The sequence below is a fragment of the Convolutriloba macropyga genome, chromosome 10 (assembly GCF_964194025.1).
Source record: "Convolutriloba macropyga chromosome 10, txConMacr16.3, whole genome shotgun sequence".
NCBI classification, from domain to species: Eukaryota; Metazoa; Xenacoelomorpha; order Acoela; family Convolutidae; genus Convolutriloba; species Convolutriloba macropyga.
Window position 1 is genome coordinate 2965924 of NC_134477.1, and position 15537 is coordinate 2981460.

The 15537-nt window shown below is 34.7% G+C and overlaps 2 protein-coding genes across 2 annotated transcripts in view; one reads left to right on the top strand and one right to left on the bottom strand.

The window, feature by feature from the left end:
• Positions 1 to 15537, bottom strand: part of LOC142348366 (sideroflexin-1-like) — a 134568-nt gene that overhangs the window by 68515 nt on the left and 50516 nt on the right. The gene's annotated exons all lie outside the window — the stretch shown is intronic.
• Positions 1 to 15537, top strand: part of LOC142348524 (uncharacterized) — a 111151-nt gene that overhangs the window by 61866 nt on the left and 33748 nt on the right. The window contains exons 6-9 of the mRNA XM_075399898.1: positions 655 to 744; positions 8059 to 8160; positions 12011 to 12479; positions 12680 to 12946. Of these exons, the coding sequence (XP_075256013.1) occupies positions 655 to 744; positions 8059 to 8160; positions 12011 to 12479; positions 12680 to 12946 (928 nt within the window). The remainder of the gene's footprint in view (positions 1 to 654; positions 745 to 8058; positions 8161 to 12010; positions 12480 to 12679; positions 12947 to 15537) is intronic.

Genomic DNA, 15537 nt, shown 5'->3' on the forward strand with positions numbered 1-15537 from the left:
ATCTTGTATTCTGTATAAGACTTTAAAAACATCAGAAATTGACTCAAGCTGGAATTTTCACCCAATTGCCATTGTCGAGTCCAGACTCGTAAAGGAAACTTTAAATATGATAGGGTGATCAAGTTATTGAAATGATGGCATGTGGCTCTCCATGCCAGCACGTCTTTTGCAGCTGCTGAGAGGGAGAAGTCTTCCGCCTGACTCGAAATAAGATATTGGCAAATTTTCTCAACTAATTGAGGAGGGAGTTGGGCTATAGGACATTGCATTGCTTCACAATTAGGCTGATCAGTCAGGTCATTGCTGTTTCCTGAAAAGCAATAAATTCAGCTGAAAAAAGTAACAGTTAAAAAGAGTTTAAAACATTTAAAATTGTACTAACTATATGAAGAATGAAACTCTCCAACAGCTAACGTAGCCAATGGCTAATCTGTTAGATATTAGCGATTTCTATTCTTCATATAATTAGTTCAATTGACAAAACAAAATTAGGCTTAGTGGGAATACATCTTTTTTATGCCACCAGGCGCATGTGCTATTTTCTTACATAGTATCCAGGCCAAATAACACAATATTTGAGTAACTGGGTGTCACAAAAACACGGTAGGAGAAAATATCCCAAGTTCTTTGCCGTAGAATTCGGAATAATTTCAGGGCTCAACTCACAGACAGCAAGAGCCTGTGGGTGACCAGAGGAAACAGTTCATTGCAAATAAAAGACAAAAGCAACAACAAACTCAGCAGGCATCTTGTTAACTCTCAAACTTAGATCTCTAAACGTTTCCGGCAGATAATAAAGAAGCAGCAAAACTTCAGCCTAATATCACAAAAAAAATAACAGAAAGAAAGCCGGAAAGAAGAGAATAAATGTAGATTTATCCGGCTGGGCAACAAAAATGGATAAGAATATTCTGTCCCATAAAGTCCTGAACGTCTGATTGAGTTATAGTCAGTCCCATAAAGTTGCAACGCTATTAAACGTTTCAAAAGTCAATGGTCAATTTAAAAACATGCAGATATCTGGCCAAAAGATGCTCATTTGCATGCCTCCAGTTTTTCCCATACAACTTTATGGGACTCACTATAGCGGCTAGGTTGAATGTTACATTGATAGTTGTGAGACTGTGCTCTATTTACATGAAGTCTAAAACTGCTAGCTGTCCAGTACTGTCTACCAGTACGCTGTGCGACATTAAAAAAAGAGCAACAAAAGATTTCGAAGCAGAAACCCAGAACAAAATTTTCACAAAAATCAGTAACTACTAAAAATTAGATTAACGTCTATTTGAACTGTTTTAATCACCTTCCCGGAGCGTTGATTGACGTGAACCCGGTTGTCAAGTTAAATCAGTTTTTACTAGTTTCAACTAGCTTCTACTTGACCATTTTTAATTTAATCCAGTTGCTAACCTTGACTAAATTGGCCTAAACGTCATCATTGCGGCCGATTGACCAAACACTGGCATCATCGGCAACGAGAAAAGTAGGGGAGCAAAATATGGGAAGCAAAATATTGGTAAAATAACTAAGCACATCAAAATCAATAATGGACCAATGATAGACCATTGTTATATTCCGACTTCAACTACCACGAGGACAGAAAATTTTTCGACAGGGGTTTAGTCGACACGGAAAAATGAGAAATTTAGCTGACTGTTTTTGTCGAATAAATCATCAGTTCAGAGGACCATTATTATCTTTGGTGCGCGGTCGGGTGGCGCTCCACTCGGCCTCTCCGTGGCCGCAACCCCCTAACACCTGTCGGTGGGAGAGATGGGCAGGATGAAACCAAGGGCAAGACCTTCTATACGCTAGTTGATAAAAACTGCCGCATATTTGCCCGCTCACGAAATATCGTGTTAAATTAGTCAATCAGTGCTTCAGAATTAATCTACTACCGCACTTTTTGTTAATTGGTGGGTAAATTTCTCGTTTTATGGTTGTTGGCTAGAAACCCTGTTGTTCAATACGACAGCCACCGTTAACTTCTAATCTTTGATATCTTTTGGACAATTACGTACAACTATGCCGACATTTAAGAGTGCTGAAACTGGAGCTAATATTAATAGCGCCGAAACTGCAAATAACAATTAATTATCAATTAAATTTTTTTCAAAGCAAACAGGGCACGCTAATCAGTAGTTCGGTGGTGATAGATTTGTATCAAGGACCACGATTTTTTGAGTCATGGCCAAGGTCCGCAATTATTATTGTTTGCTTTAATTTTATCTCGCTGAAATTATATTGTCCCACTAAAAACAAAATCCAAAATCTCACCACTTCAATGTGATTGGTTCAGACTTTTGCTCTCATTCCAGTTGAAGTGAACTGATTGGTTTAGAAATTTATCGGGAGAAACACTTAATTAATTTTCAGCACTCTTATTCTCGGAACTCTTATACATCGGCATAGTTGTACGTCACGTTTCCAAAAACAATTCCGCATAATCACTGCACATAAAGCTTAAATTAAACCACCAAAAAATCCAGAGGGAATTAAAATGTACGACTAGCTGCTAAAATATTTGTCAAAAAAACAGGAGGCTGGAATCAATTAATATTGGCAATCAAAACCTAGACTTCATCTTAATTAATACAGTCACATCTTAAATAATTTTAAAAAATGCGAAAACAAACAAGGCTAACAATGGTCTTATAGCAAAAACTGTCTTACCTCATCACGAAGTAAAGAAAAAAACTTGTATAAAGGCAAGTTTCAGCCAACACCCATCACTGAAACTTGCTATTTGTAATCTACAAGGCTATAATTCAAGAAAATTTAGGTTTAACATGAAATTTTAAATAAATCAAATCCAATCGGTGCTTCAGGTTCTGTAATTTCATATATTATGGACTCAACTTTGTATGAAGCTCTATGACTACAACTTTTCCATAAATACAGGATCACTGAGAAGTAATATTTTCAGATTTTTTCTTACTAATAAATGTTACTAATAAATGAATCATTCATTTGCTCTTTGTTTAAGCTTTCTTCGGGATTTCTTAAAAATTAATTAAAAGTTCCATTTTAAGAAAGATCTAGGATCACAACTTTCCATCCAGGACATAGGAAGTTGTGTTTTTATACCTTTTTGATGAGTCGACCCGTGAAGGTACACGACAGTAATTTGAGGGAAAAAAATGTTCTGAATGACCCCCCTTTAACTCCCATGTCGTTTTTCAGAAAACTGTTTGAAAAAAGTTTTCTTTACGTTGGATTAATTTGGCAAGTATTTTGCGTGCATATTATGTTTCTTTTTACGATACCAATACTTTCTTAAGATTCTTTACAATCCTTTACTTTCGTATGATACCAATCCGCTAAACGTGAAGAATGACGCTTACACAAAGCTCGTCTATCGTTAAGAATGACGCTTAAACAAAGCTCGTCGACAAGCGAATAACGGTCAAACAGTACACTTGACCTTTCTTCTTTTGAAACATTGATCGATTTTGCACTTATGCAAACACGGCAAAATTAAACTTGACTTTTTTCATTCAAAAATACAGAAATTGCAATGTATATGACAAACCCTAATAATCTTCAACTAGAAAGCCAGGAGCATTTCAAACTAAATGAACAGGCTCATCCTTCATTACTATCCCTAACTGAATGGGTTCAACTTAAAAAGGAAACTTCCTACAATATATATCTTGACTTACATCAAAAGACTACAAAAGAAAAAATTTTTTGAAAACGTGCTCATTACTTATCAGCGACAACTGCAGGACAAAACATTGAAACAATCATCTACTGAAGGGCAGCACAATCAACCATAAATCGAAAAAAACAGGTTTTTTTCAGAGAAACTCAGAGATTTTGATTTAATCCCCCTCAAACAAGAACAATCAAATTTGTTTCAGGGTAGTAGCATCATTGGTAAGCTGGAAAATGATGCAACAATACCACTGGGCACACCCATCCATGCCTACCGTGGGTCAACCACCAAAAAGAAAATATGAATGCAAAAAACTTTAAAACTGTTCAGCCTTATTGATTCCTGTAAAAAAAAAGTTCCAGCCTGATGTGTTTGTAGTCATGGAGGTAATACCAATCAAAGAAACCGACTACAATAGATCAAAAAACAAATTAATTGATGAAGTTGATGCTGCACTTAAAGAAAGATTGGAATCTCTTGGTGAAAATTTTTTTGTTGCTCAAGATGAATGAATTAATACGCTCAATTCCATCCTTCAACCCAAAGATCAACCATTAGCATTTCCTCTATCATGACACCGTACATTTGAAATTCAATCATGGCATTCCTTTCCTTAAAAATCATCTTCTAATGTCTTTACTTTACATCTACTGACATTTGTGATATTAATAAATTTACCCACCGGAGCTATAAAATGAATAATAGATTTCAAAAATTCCAAGAGCAGTACTGGTCTAATACAAGTGCAAACCCTAATTTTAACTTGAATAATCATTACAGTTACCAACCATATTAGTGCCGATAAATTTATAAAACGCCGAATCAATTGTAATTTTCTGTTGTAGTGAATGAATTGGGTCTCAACTGTTTGATAAACTTAATGTTGTCAAACAAGATATGTTTAATACTTTTATGAACAATAATGGTGAGTTCTCAAATGACTTCCTCTTTTCCCACGTCACTTAACTCAATAGCAATTCCTACTCGAATTTGGTCCAGGAGACCAAGTCCAGGAGCAAGAAGCAAGCTTTAATATCACTGGGATTTTCTTTTGTTTTAATTAACTTAATTTTTTGGTTATACATTAATAGTACCTGGCTACTACTTTTGAGGTCCGGAGATATCGAAACCAACCCTGGGCCAATTAAATCGAAGAAAGACATTTTCATTGATTGCAAAACATTTAAACAATTTAAAATGTCTTTATTTATAAGTACGGAGCATAACAAGAAAACAACTTCATTTAAAAAGCCCAATGAATGATGTTGGTGGTAATTGCATCTATGATCTATCTAAAACATGGCTAGATACAAAGATTGGTACTGATTTGGTAAACCCGAATAAAACAATACTGTCTTGTTTTTCGCAATAATCGGGTGAGTTCAAAGGGGGGAGGTGTATTGTTAATTGTTCCTAGGAAACTGAACCCAAAACTACGCGTTGATCTAGCTTTAAAAAGTAGTCTTTTTGATACTCTGTGGGTCGAAATAACTTGCCCAAAGATAAAAAACTTACCTAATAAACATTTCTTATAATCCAAAAAAGCTTCTTTACGAAGAACTTCTCGAGCATTCAGCTAGATCAATTGATAGAGCAATTACTGAGAACAAAACAATAATTATGATGTGAGACTATACGATCAATTATTTGGAAAACAACGAAAAGCAGAAATTAGAAACAATCATTAAGCCGTATGATCTAAATGCGACTAATAAGCAACAAGCAACTAGAATTAGGGATGAATCGAACTCATTTATAGATTACATTATTAATGGTGGAAACGAACCCTTATAGAGAAGTTTTCGACTCACCAATACAAACAGATCATTTGGCTCAATTGATTATTCTTGCCACAGAACTCAGCTAGAACAAAGTAATTAAAAAACAAATTCATGATAAAACAAATTACAGTCCAAAAGATTCTGAACATTCTATCAAGCAATTAAACTGGGAAACATTTTACAGCCCTACAGTTCCAAGTGAAACATTACGCTCATTCGAGCGAAAACTTGAACAGCAAATACTCCTTCATGCGCCTATCAAAACAATTTTTTATAAGAAACAACAAATCACAGTTTTCCCTTGCCAATCGGTTCATTTCAATAAGCACACGTTACAAAAATCTGCTTAGAGAGCAATACCTCAATTCAGAATCTTTCCACGAGTTTTTCAAATTCAAAGCCGAAGTGTGCGCTGGCTATGAAAAACATTTTGAGAAAATTCGTAATCAGTTAATTGAAAGCTCAACTTCAGAGCGCAAGAAAGGGAATTTGTTCAATGAAGTAAGAAACTCCGTGAAAACGACAACTACGGTATACTCTTTAAAAGACTCTTTTAATTATTACAGAAAAAACTAAAATAGCCAACTTACTTAATTTAAAATTCAAAAAATTAGGAAAGTTTTTTGAAAGTAGGAACTATACTCTAGACCTGCCTATGGCGAGGCAAAAAAAACCTTTTCTTTTAGATTTGTTACTAAGTTTGAATGTCTTAAAACGCTTCTCGCTATTGGAAAATTAAAACCTTCTCCCTCATGGGCATTGCGAGGTGCAGCTAGTGAACTAGCTGAGCTGATTTGTTTTCTATTGAATGAATTCATAAAAACAAACATTCCCCGCTGAACTCAAAAGAGCCGACATCACTCCACTTTTTAAAAAAGGAGACCTTGATGATCCTCTAAATTATCGACCAATTTCGTTAACAACAGCATTAGCAATAGTTTTTGAATCTCTTATTAAGCAATAAATTGATGAATATTTTCATAAGATTGCCCTGCTTTCTAAAACACTTGGTTTCAGAAAAAATTTTCTACAACAGATGCGCTCGTTTTGTTTAACTGAAAAACTACGATGCAACAAAAACGAGAAAAAAAATTAGAGCAGCAGCTTTTTTTAGATCTATCAAAAGCTTTTGACACCATTAATCACAAGCTCATGATTCAAAAAATTTCCATTCTTGGATTTTCGGTACCAGCTCAAAATCTAATTACCAGCTATCTTTCAAAAAGAACACAGAGTCATTATCAATAAGGTTAAAACAGGGTGGATTGAAATGGCACAAGGAGTTCCGCAAGGATCAGTCTGAGGTCCTCTCTTGTTCAGTCTATATGCTAACAATCTCAGCAATTTTTTGTCATGTGAAACCATATAATACGCAGATGACACAGTCCTATTAAGCTATCATGATGAAGTTCTCAAATGCAAAGACGAGCATGAGAAGGCCATAGAAAAATGTATACAATTTTTTAAATTAGATCACCTCAAGATCAATCCGGATAAAACAGAATTTATTATTTTTGGTAGCCCTAATCCTCAAGACGAAATGACATTGAAAATTGGAGACAAAGTTCGGAAGCGGAAATCAATCGGTGTTTATAATGACAAAGACCTCAAATACCAAAAAAAGTAAAAAATTCTTTTGTCAAAAATGACCCAGGTCATTAAAAGCATATATACACTCAGGAACATAATTACCACTGCATACAAAAAAAACTATTTTGAACTCCTTTTTTCTCAGTCATCTTCAATGCTCTTCTGTATTACTGGCAACTATCAATCAAAATCTCATAACAACACTATAAAAGCAGTTGAATTGGGGCATCAAAGCTTGTTTTCACAGACAAAAGTTTGACTCATCCTCAGATCTTTAACTAAACCTTGGTATACTACCTATTTCGCTGCTTTTTTTACAGGGCTGCCACTCACTGTCATAGAATCATGAATAAAAAGAAGCCTACCTTCTCAATCTCAGCTTTGAAATTACCAACAGCAAGTTTTTATATACACGAGCGAACTGAAAAAATTTTACCCAGACAATATCAAAATGCAATTTGCATGAAAAAATATTAAGAGAGACATTCTGCAGCACAATTCTTTCACAAAAAATTATTTGTCAATGTCATACAGTCTTGCAGAGAAATATAAGCAGTTTTTTCTTAATGAATACAAGAAGAACCCGAAAAAACCCAACATGGTTCAATTACTTGGAAACATTTTAAGTTCAATTAAATTTCTTTCTGTTTAGTATTAAATTTATGTTACTATCGTCCCTCCCCGCCAATACAAGTGAGTTCTCAATTCGGTCGATATTTCAGTTATTATAAACTATTAGTTTTCTCTGTTTGTAATTATCAATATTCTACACTGCCTATCTCTGTAAATTTTACTAGACTGAAACATTTACAGATATTAGGAGAAATACAGTATTCCTTTTTTTAAACGAGAAAAGCGAAAAAAAGCGTTCCGAAGGTTTTACACTTAAGTTTCAAAAAACAATGGCCAACAAAATGTAAAACATTTTACGTCAATGAACCAGTCCAAAATTTTTTTAAAAAATCCAGTTAGACTGCTTCATTCATGCATCCTTATCTTAGTTAACAAAGTGCCCTACCCACTAAGCAGGCAGTTCTTGACCAACAGCACGAACAGCACAACCAAGACATTCACAACTTGACGAACATCAAAATCGAACGAAATCGACACGTGGTGCTGGAAAACGGAGAGGTAGTATGTTTTAAGTAACAACTTAACTAATACAATTATGAATTTGATTAGTTTTTGACTAGATGATAAAATATTTGGATGGTTTTATTAATGCCTGAATCCTATTAATTGAATCCCCTTCACGTTGCTTTTCCCTTTAAATTTATCGGAAGGATTGAAACGAATTAAAATCAATTTGCTGAATTGAAAGATTGCATAACAATTCACTCAATGTGCCCAAATACCCAATACCATAATACCCTGTATAAGACCTTTGATTTTGTCGTTCAATAATACGATTACAAATCAGCAGTCAATATTACAAGCATGCTTTATAATAATTAAGCTGCTATTTGCTTTGATTCAATGTGTCATACTAGTAGAATAGACAGCTGACAGGGAGCTCAACGCTCAACGGGGGGGGGGGGGGGCAGACACTTATTTGTTTGACCGATTACAAAAACTGCACCCCCCTCTCCGTTTTGAAGCCAAAATGCAATTTTTGAAATTTTTTTGGCTTTTGGTCCCTCACGTAAAAACTTTTGAAAATTGAACACGTTTTTTCGTGATAACAGTTGTCGGAAACTTGTCTCTACTGGATATGAAAAGGCGTGAAGCTGTCTGCAGAGACTGCCTGCTGCGATCTACACAGACGTCAGTAGATCAAAACTACTTCCTGCTTTTAGACATGAATCAACTTTATCAAACCCTCTCAACCGCATTAGCTTGTAAAATCTGGTAGAACCCAAATTTTGTCGATTTTATATACACTACTTTTCAGAAATTTTCTACAGGTTAGCCCCCGAAAAAATTTGGCTTCCGAAAGTCAGTTCCGATACTTTTCATCAGTAACAAAATTTGTTTCACACCATTGCATGTCCAATGGAGATAAACCATTAAGGTTATATCCACTGAAGTCAACGAAAATTTTCTAGACCCCACATTTCGGAAAATTTTTAACATCGAAAAAGTTGTTTCCAAAATTTCTAAATTCGAAAAAATTGCTTCCGACAACTTTTTCACTCACAAAACATATTTCACAACTTTTTTCATTAGAGACAAAAAATAAAATTTCTTAAAACCCAATTTTTAAAAGTTTTTGCATGATGGACCAAAAAAATTTACAATAATTGCATTTTGGCGATAAAAACAGGGGGGGGGGGGGGGGGGGTGACAATTTTTGTAAGCGGTAAAAAATTAAGTGTCCCCTCGTTGTAGATTTTCAAAAAACTTTGATTGCAAAAATTTTCTGCTCTACACCCCCCCACCCCCCCCCCCCCCCCGTTGAGGTTCCTGCCAGCTGTCTCTACTACTCGTACGAGCATAGCTCAATTTAAAAACTGATAAAAGAAATTTTGACTATAAAACTAAACAAGTGACGTAAAGTTTAGCTCAGGAAACAGAAGCGAATTATGTATTAGACCTCCCAAGGCCCACTGGTTTCTTCTCATGCCCAATTAAAATAACTGAGAAAACCCCTCAAATTTATTCAATTGGCTTTAAAATGTGCGTTTGCATAAAATGTTCTAACTAAGATCCCAAACAATTTGATCAAAACTTGACAAAAATTTTTTTTGCATAAATGCATATCAACATTTATTTAAAAACAGTCCTGGTAAAAGAGAAGTTTATTTACTAAATTGGAATTTCGAGAGCAGGTAGAAACAGGACATAACTTTACTAGCGGTCTGCAACTGAGATCAGAGCTTACATGGGTCAAAGTAAAATTTGTGACGTGAAAGGAACCAATTTTGACGTGCGTTTTTTATTTGAATATAAATATTCAACTATCGCCATTTGAGCTAAGCTGACGACCATTTCGAATCAGAGAGCAACTTAGATTATGTTGAACTCAATAAGTCAACCGTGACAAAGATTAGTGCAAAAGTCAAAAAGGGCACCCAAAAACTTTGCATAAGGCAAACAGCAACGAAAATTGCTTCAAACGTTCCAGAGAATTTAATGTTGGACTTTTCACAATACACCTTCCACAATTCCCCCTTCCAACTTGTTGACCTCAACACCTTGTATGAAAATTTGAAGAAAACTTAACAGGTGTATCTTGAAGAAAAGTCTTTGTACATATTTCAGAAAAAAGGAAAGATTTAATTGACAATGACTCTATTCTTGACAAATTCACAATTCTTGAAAACTAAGCATCTAACAGTTTTAAAAGTTTTTCTTCACTAGCAGAATCGCAGAATAGAGAAACAAAAAGAAGTTATTAAAATATTTTTGTGGACTTCAAAAGAATCTCAGATGCTTGGATCAATAATCTTTGCATTATTTGACAAAAACGTTGCTCAAACAAGCTATGGTCCAAAGTCTTTAGCACCAATTTACTGCGCTTCCTAATCAAAGTTCACGTTCACAACCGAGATATTTTCAACCAAAGTTTGAAGAAAACAAAATGCGTTAAAAATGATTGAAAAATTCAAATTCTTCTTCCTTTTCAAATAATACCTGTAAATGAATGTCAAATGTTAAGGTTAAAGGATTTATCTCACTTGATCACCACATTGTTATTTTTAGTCTCTATCATTTATAGAAAAATACTACAAGCACAAAAGCATTTTTTTTTATCAAAAGCCATTGAAAAGTTAAAGCTTGATTAGGGTTTCATAAAAAATTAGGGCTGCACAGATTTGTCATTTACCCTGTTTCGTGTGCAGGTACATATCTTCAAAAAACAAAAAAGCAACACTAAAATATACCGGATACATTTCTTAGACACCTAAAAATACCGAGTACGAAAGCTACAAACAGAAAACTTTAAAGACTATTTTTCCAAATATTAATTTTTCGATTTTGCACAGATATAGCTTCAGAATAGTCTTTCATAGCAATTAATGGGTTTTTAGATCACCTTGATTTCAAAAAACTTAGTAGTTATACATATTTTGTTAGTTCTCAATTTTGGTATATTGAACAAAAGAAGAATTCAAGATGCATTTGATGTCAGCTTGATTTAACCTAAATAATGAATCATTAGACATTCTATCCTCGGAGAAAAACAAAACCGAACATTTTGCTAAGAAGAGTAGAACAGTCGCATTAAAGCAGTTCAATGAAAACGTTTTCAGTAAAAATTTAAAATAAATTTGCAATTAAAAATTGAGAAATCTTTCTAAAATTGTGCTTACAATTTACATTGAAACTTCTGAAAACCAGAATTTTTACAACTTGCAGCAGTACTCACCTCTCTGGTTGACAATAACTGCAAACTAGTAGATATTGAGTATAATTTGATCACAAACACTTTTGAAAAGAATTAAATGTTTTCCTCCCATCTTACCGAATATGTTTGAGCCGGTCTTAAAAAGTTATTTGAAATATTCAATTAAAATTAATAGACGCTTCTATTTCATAAAAAAGCGTAACTACTGCGGTACCAGTTCAAAGGTAAACAATTTTTGGAAAACATGAAACCTGAAATTTTATCGAGAAAATAGAAAAATAGAATCGCCCTTTGAACAATCGATACAGTTTTTCAAGAGCTTTCCCAATGATACCATTTTTTATCTCTCCGCAAGACATCGATCGGCCAAAACTGGCACAACAAAAAAAGAGTAGCGCTGGTATAAAATTCCGAACCCAAAATAAATTTGGGGCGTTGGGACAATTATTTGTGACACAATAAAAGCAGTTAATTCAAGAAATCAAACTTAATATACCTTAAACAAAATGGTTTCAGTTGTAATTTTCGAAAGGAAAAAGTGAAGCAACTCAGATTAGCAATTTATTTATTATTTGAAATTCATTTGGAGCAATTTTATGAAGACCACGCCAAGCTTCCGTAAGATGACCGGAAACAACGACAAAAATTATAATCTTTACTCTGCATTTTTTCACTCATTACTGTACGTTTTAGGTTAAAAAAAATGAGGTTGAGGAAAAATTTCAACACGTAGACGAAGACCAAACAGATCAAAGCAGCAAAAATTTACCCCAAACGCAAAGCGCACAAGGCTCTGACTTCCTCAAAGAGCACAAAGAACAGATGGAAAAATTAGGTGACAAAAATTGGGAACAAAATCAAAACCAAAAACGACAAATAGGTTTGGATTTGAACAGACAGTTCAAATTTGATCAAAAAGAACAGAATGAACAAATTTCAGCGACAGGGCAAGAGGGTCGAATGTTTCAAAATCAGCAGCATGAAGGTTTCTTCAGAGAGGAGCAGAAGCAACATGAACAACAAAAACGAAAACATCAACATCAGCAACAACAACAAAGATTTGAACAACAAAAGTTTGATCATCACAGACAAAAAGAAGGATTATCTGAAGAAGATCAAAACCGAAGTCAACAAAAGCGGTATGAACAAAAAGGAAGTAAAGGTTTGAATACAGATTCCTTTAACAAATTTTCCTTCAAAGTTAACAAGACAGCTTTGTTCCCAAAAATATCCAACATTAGAGAAAGCATAGCGTACTTTTTTGAAAAAGGTGCAAATTTAAATTTTTGCAAATGAAGTATGTCAAAGGTTAGTAGCTCTCAAAATTGAATTTTTACTAGGATAAAGGAAACTGTTCCAAAGACCAAATGGTCCACAATTTCGAAGCAAAGCAAAATGCTAGAAAAGATTTTGAGGCGAACAATTTGCGTCAACAACAGCGGGGACCTTCAGACGACATTGAATTGCAAAATAATGACCAAACCGATACAGAAAACGACAGATTTAAACAGGAACCAATGAAAAGGAAATTTGAAGCTAAAGGTGTGGAACAAGCGAGAATACAGCAACAGGAGCGGTATAAAATTGAGGGTTTCAAAGTGGAAGGAGGGCAGTTTCGTCAAAAACAGGGTTAGATAAGAAACCTCGAGTGAAATTAATTTAAAAGATTACAACATAGATACATTTCTGACATAGCCGCAATTTCGCTTGATATATTAAAATAATAAGAGCGAGAAATAATTCGAAATTTATGTTTTAGGTAATTGTTAACTTATTAATTTCGCTTGATAAACTGCCAACTAAATTAGGCCAGAAAATCAGACAAAAAATGTAACAAAAAAGTAAAACTAATCATGTAATGATCTTTTTATGATACAGCGATGACTCGAAGATCTCAACTTTTAACATTTAGATATATAATTCAAGTTGATAAGGTTTGCGCTGAGTTGTACTCAACTAACAAACTGATTTCACCTTAAATTTACCAGCAGCAGAAAAAAACATAACCGACTAACGTCGGGCGAATTGCGCTCAAACGACCGGCGAGCGGTTGGCTTCGTCAGTAGCTAGCCAAGGCTTAGAAAGGATAGCTTTAACTTGATTCGATTCTGCAACTTTTCTAGCAAGTTTTCTAGCCTTGAAGATCAAATAAAAAACTGATATTTTAAAGATTTGCAAAATAATGCAAAATTTGAAAGAAAAGCTTCCAGATTTCACAGTGAAAATGTTCAAACTAATTTTTGTCGCTGGAGTTATGTCAAGTAACCATCTGCAAGACTTGAAAAGCTTCGTTGGCCATTTATGATCGTTAAACTCAGAATAGGACAAAAATATTCAAAAATTTTGAAAACAATCGCAATATTTAACAAAATCTTGCGAAAATTCAAGGTATTAAGATCTTCAAAACCGTTCCATTGTCTCAAGAGACTATCTAGTATCCTTAATTAAATAGTTTTAAAACGTTTTACTGACTCATAAAGATCCATAACTTGGAACATGATAATTTTCCGAAAATTTATATCATAATAATTAAATTTCATCGAAAAAATTGCTCAAGTTGGAGTCACTTAAAAATTAATGACTATTCCATTAACTCTAGAAACTATGTCATCAAACCTTGGAGGAGTTCCCTAGAAACCTGCTGCTGGAAAAGTGATAAAAAAGCTACTCCATGGCAAATAAAAATTTTTTAGTAGCTTATTATCAAACCCTTAAAGACGTTTTCTGGCCCCTGCGTGAATAATGAAGAATAAATGTCAAAAAGTGAAAAACATTGCACGTTTTGTCAAAAACAATGCTAAAATTCGTGATGTTAAAATTTTGAAACCATTCCCATACCACTAGAAACTATGCAGTAAACTATTATAAAACCCTAGACGAGATTCTTTGACACCTAGGGCTGAAAGAACTCAAAGAATGACAAATTTTCAAAAAGCTTGAAAAAAAATTGTAAAAATTAGTAAAAAAATGCGTGTTTTCAGCGATCAGTTGTTCGAACATAGCCAAGGAGGGGGGGGGGGTGCACCGGGGGGTTGATGAGGAGGGAGGGGTGGTGGTGGCCAACAGCGCGGTGGGGGCAATAGTGGGGGTGTCTTCGACCTCTAAGAACCGCCCTTCACACCATAAGTGAAAGTCAGTTTGAGCTGAAACAGGGCTGAAAGGCTCTAAAAGCACTTAATTACCACCGGGCACTACCTGTTTATCCCGTTTTTGAGGACGAAAAGTCAAAAGCGTCAGACGAAAAATCGGTCAAGCGAAATATCGCATAAAAAAGACCGACAGGACTAATATAATTGCTACAAATTTCGTTTGAGAGCAATTAATTAAAATTGAAACAAAAAAGAAACCAGACAAGAAAAACTTCGGGCGAATTGCTCTCAAACGACTACCACGTGGTTGATTTTGTGCTTAAATAGCTGACGCTTAAGAATAGCTTAAGCTTAACTAAGAGAGGGGGGAGTAGAAAAATTGGGTGCAATGGGCTCAATGGGTAAGGGTCGAAGCGGGAAGCTGAGTGGAGTGTGGTATCAGGGGTCGAGCAGGGCTAGGCGTGGAATGAGGAGGTAGGGGAGTAAGGGCGTCGAGAGTGGGGGGGGGAGGAGTGGAGCGACGGCGGTCTATCTAAGCTGCGAAAAAATATTACCCCTCACACTATTTTGTCGTCTGAGCCGCTTCGGCATCTTGCACACATAGAGACAAGTGAAGCTCTAAAAGAGCTGCTCAGCTAAGTAACCACCATACTTTAAATGTTGATCCCGTTTTTGAGGTTGAAAAGTCAAATGGTCGGCCAAAAAATCTATGAGACGAACAGTTGGTGAAACGAACTATTGCATATAAAATTATTTGATATCGTATTTGAAAATCGTAATTTGATATGGCAATTTCAATGGATTTTACAGCAAAAATCAGCACCAATTTTTTTTAGATTTTGCAGCATTGGATATTGTAGCTATATTTTACTCTTGTTGTAGTTTGATCATTGCAGTTTGCTGCAAAGAAGATTTTGCAGCAAGATTTGATTAACTGTTTCAAAAATGGATTTGCAATAAATCCGTGACAAAATCTAAGACTATCTAAGTTATCCTTAAAAGTGTTTTCTAATGTATGATATAGCACATGAATAATAATTGTCAAAACAAATGGACTAGACCATTTCATAATTAATTCGAATATGGTTTCACATTATAAAAATTTCTGCAGTGACTAAGATTCGTTCTCGG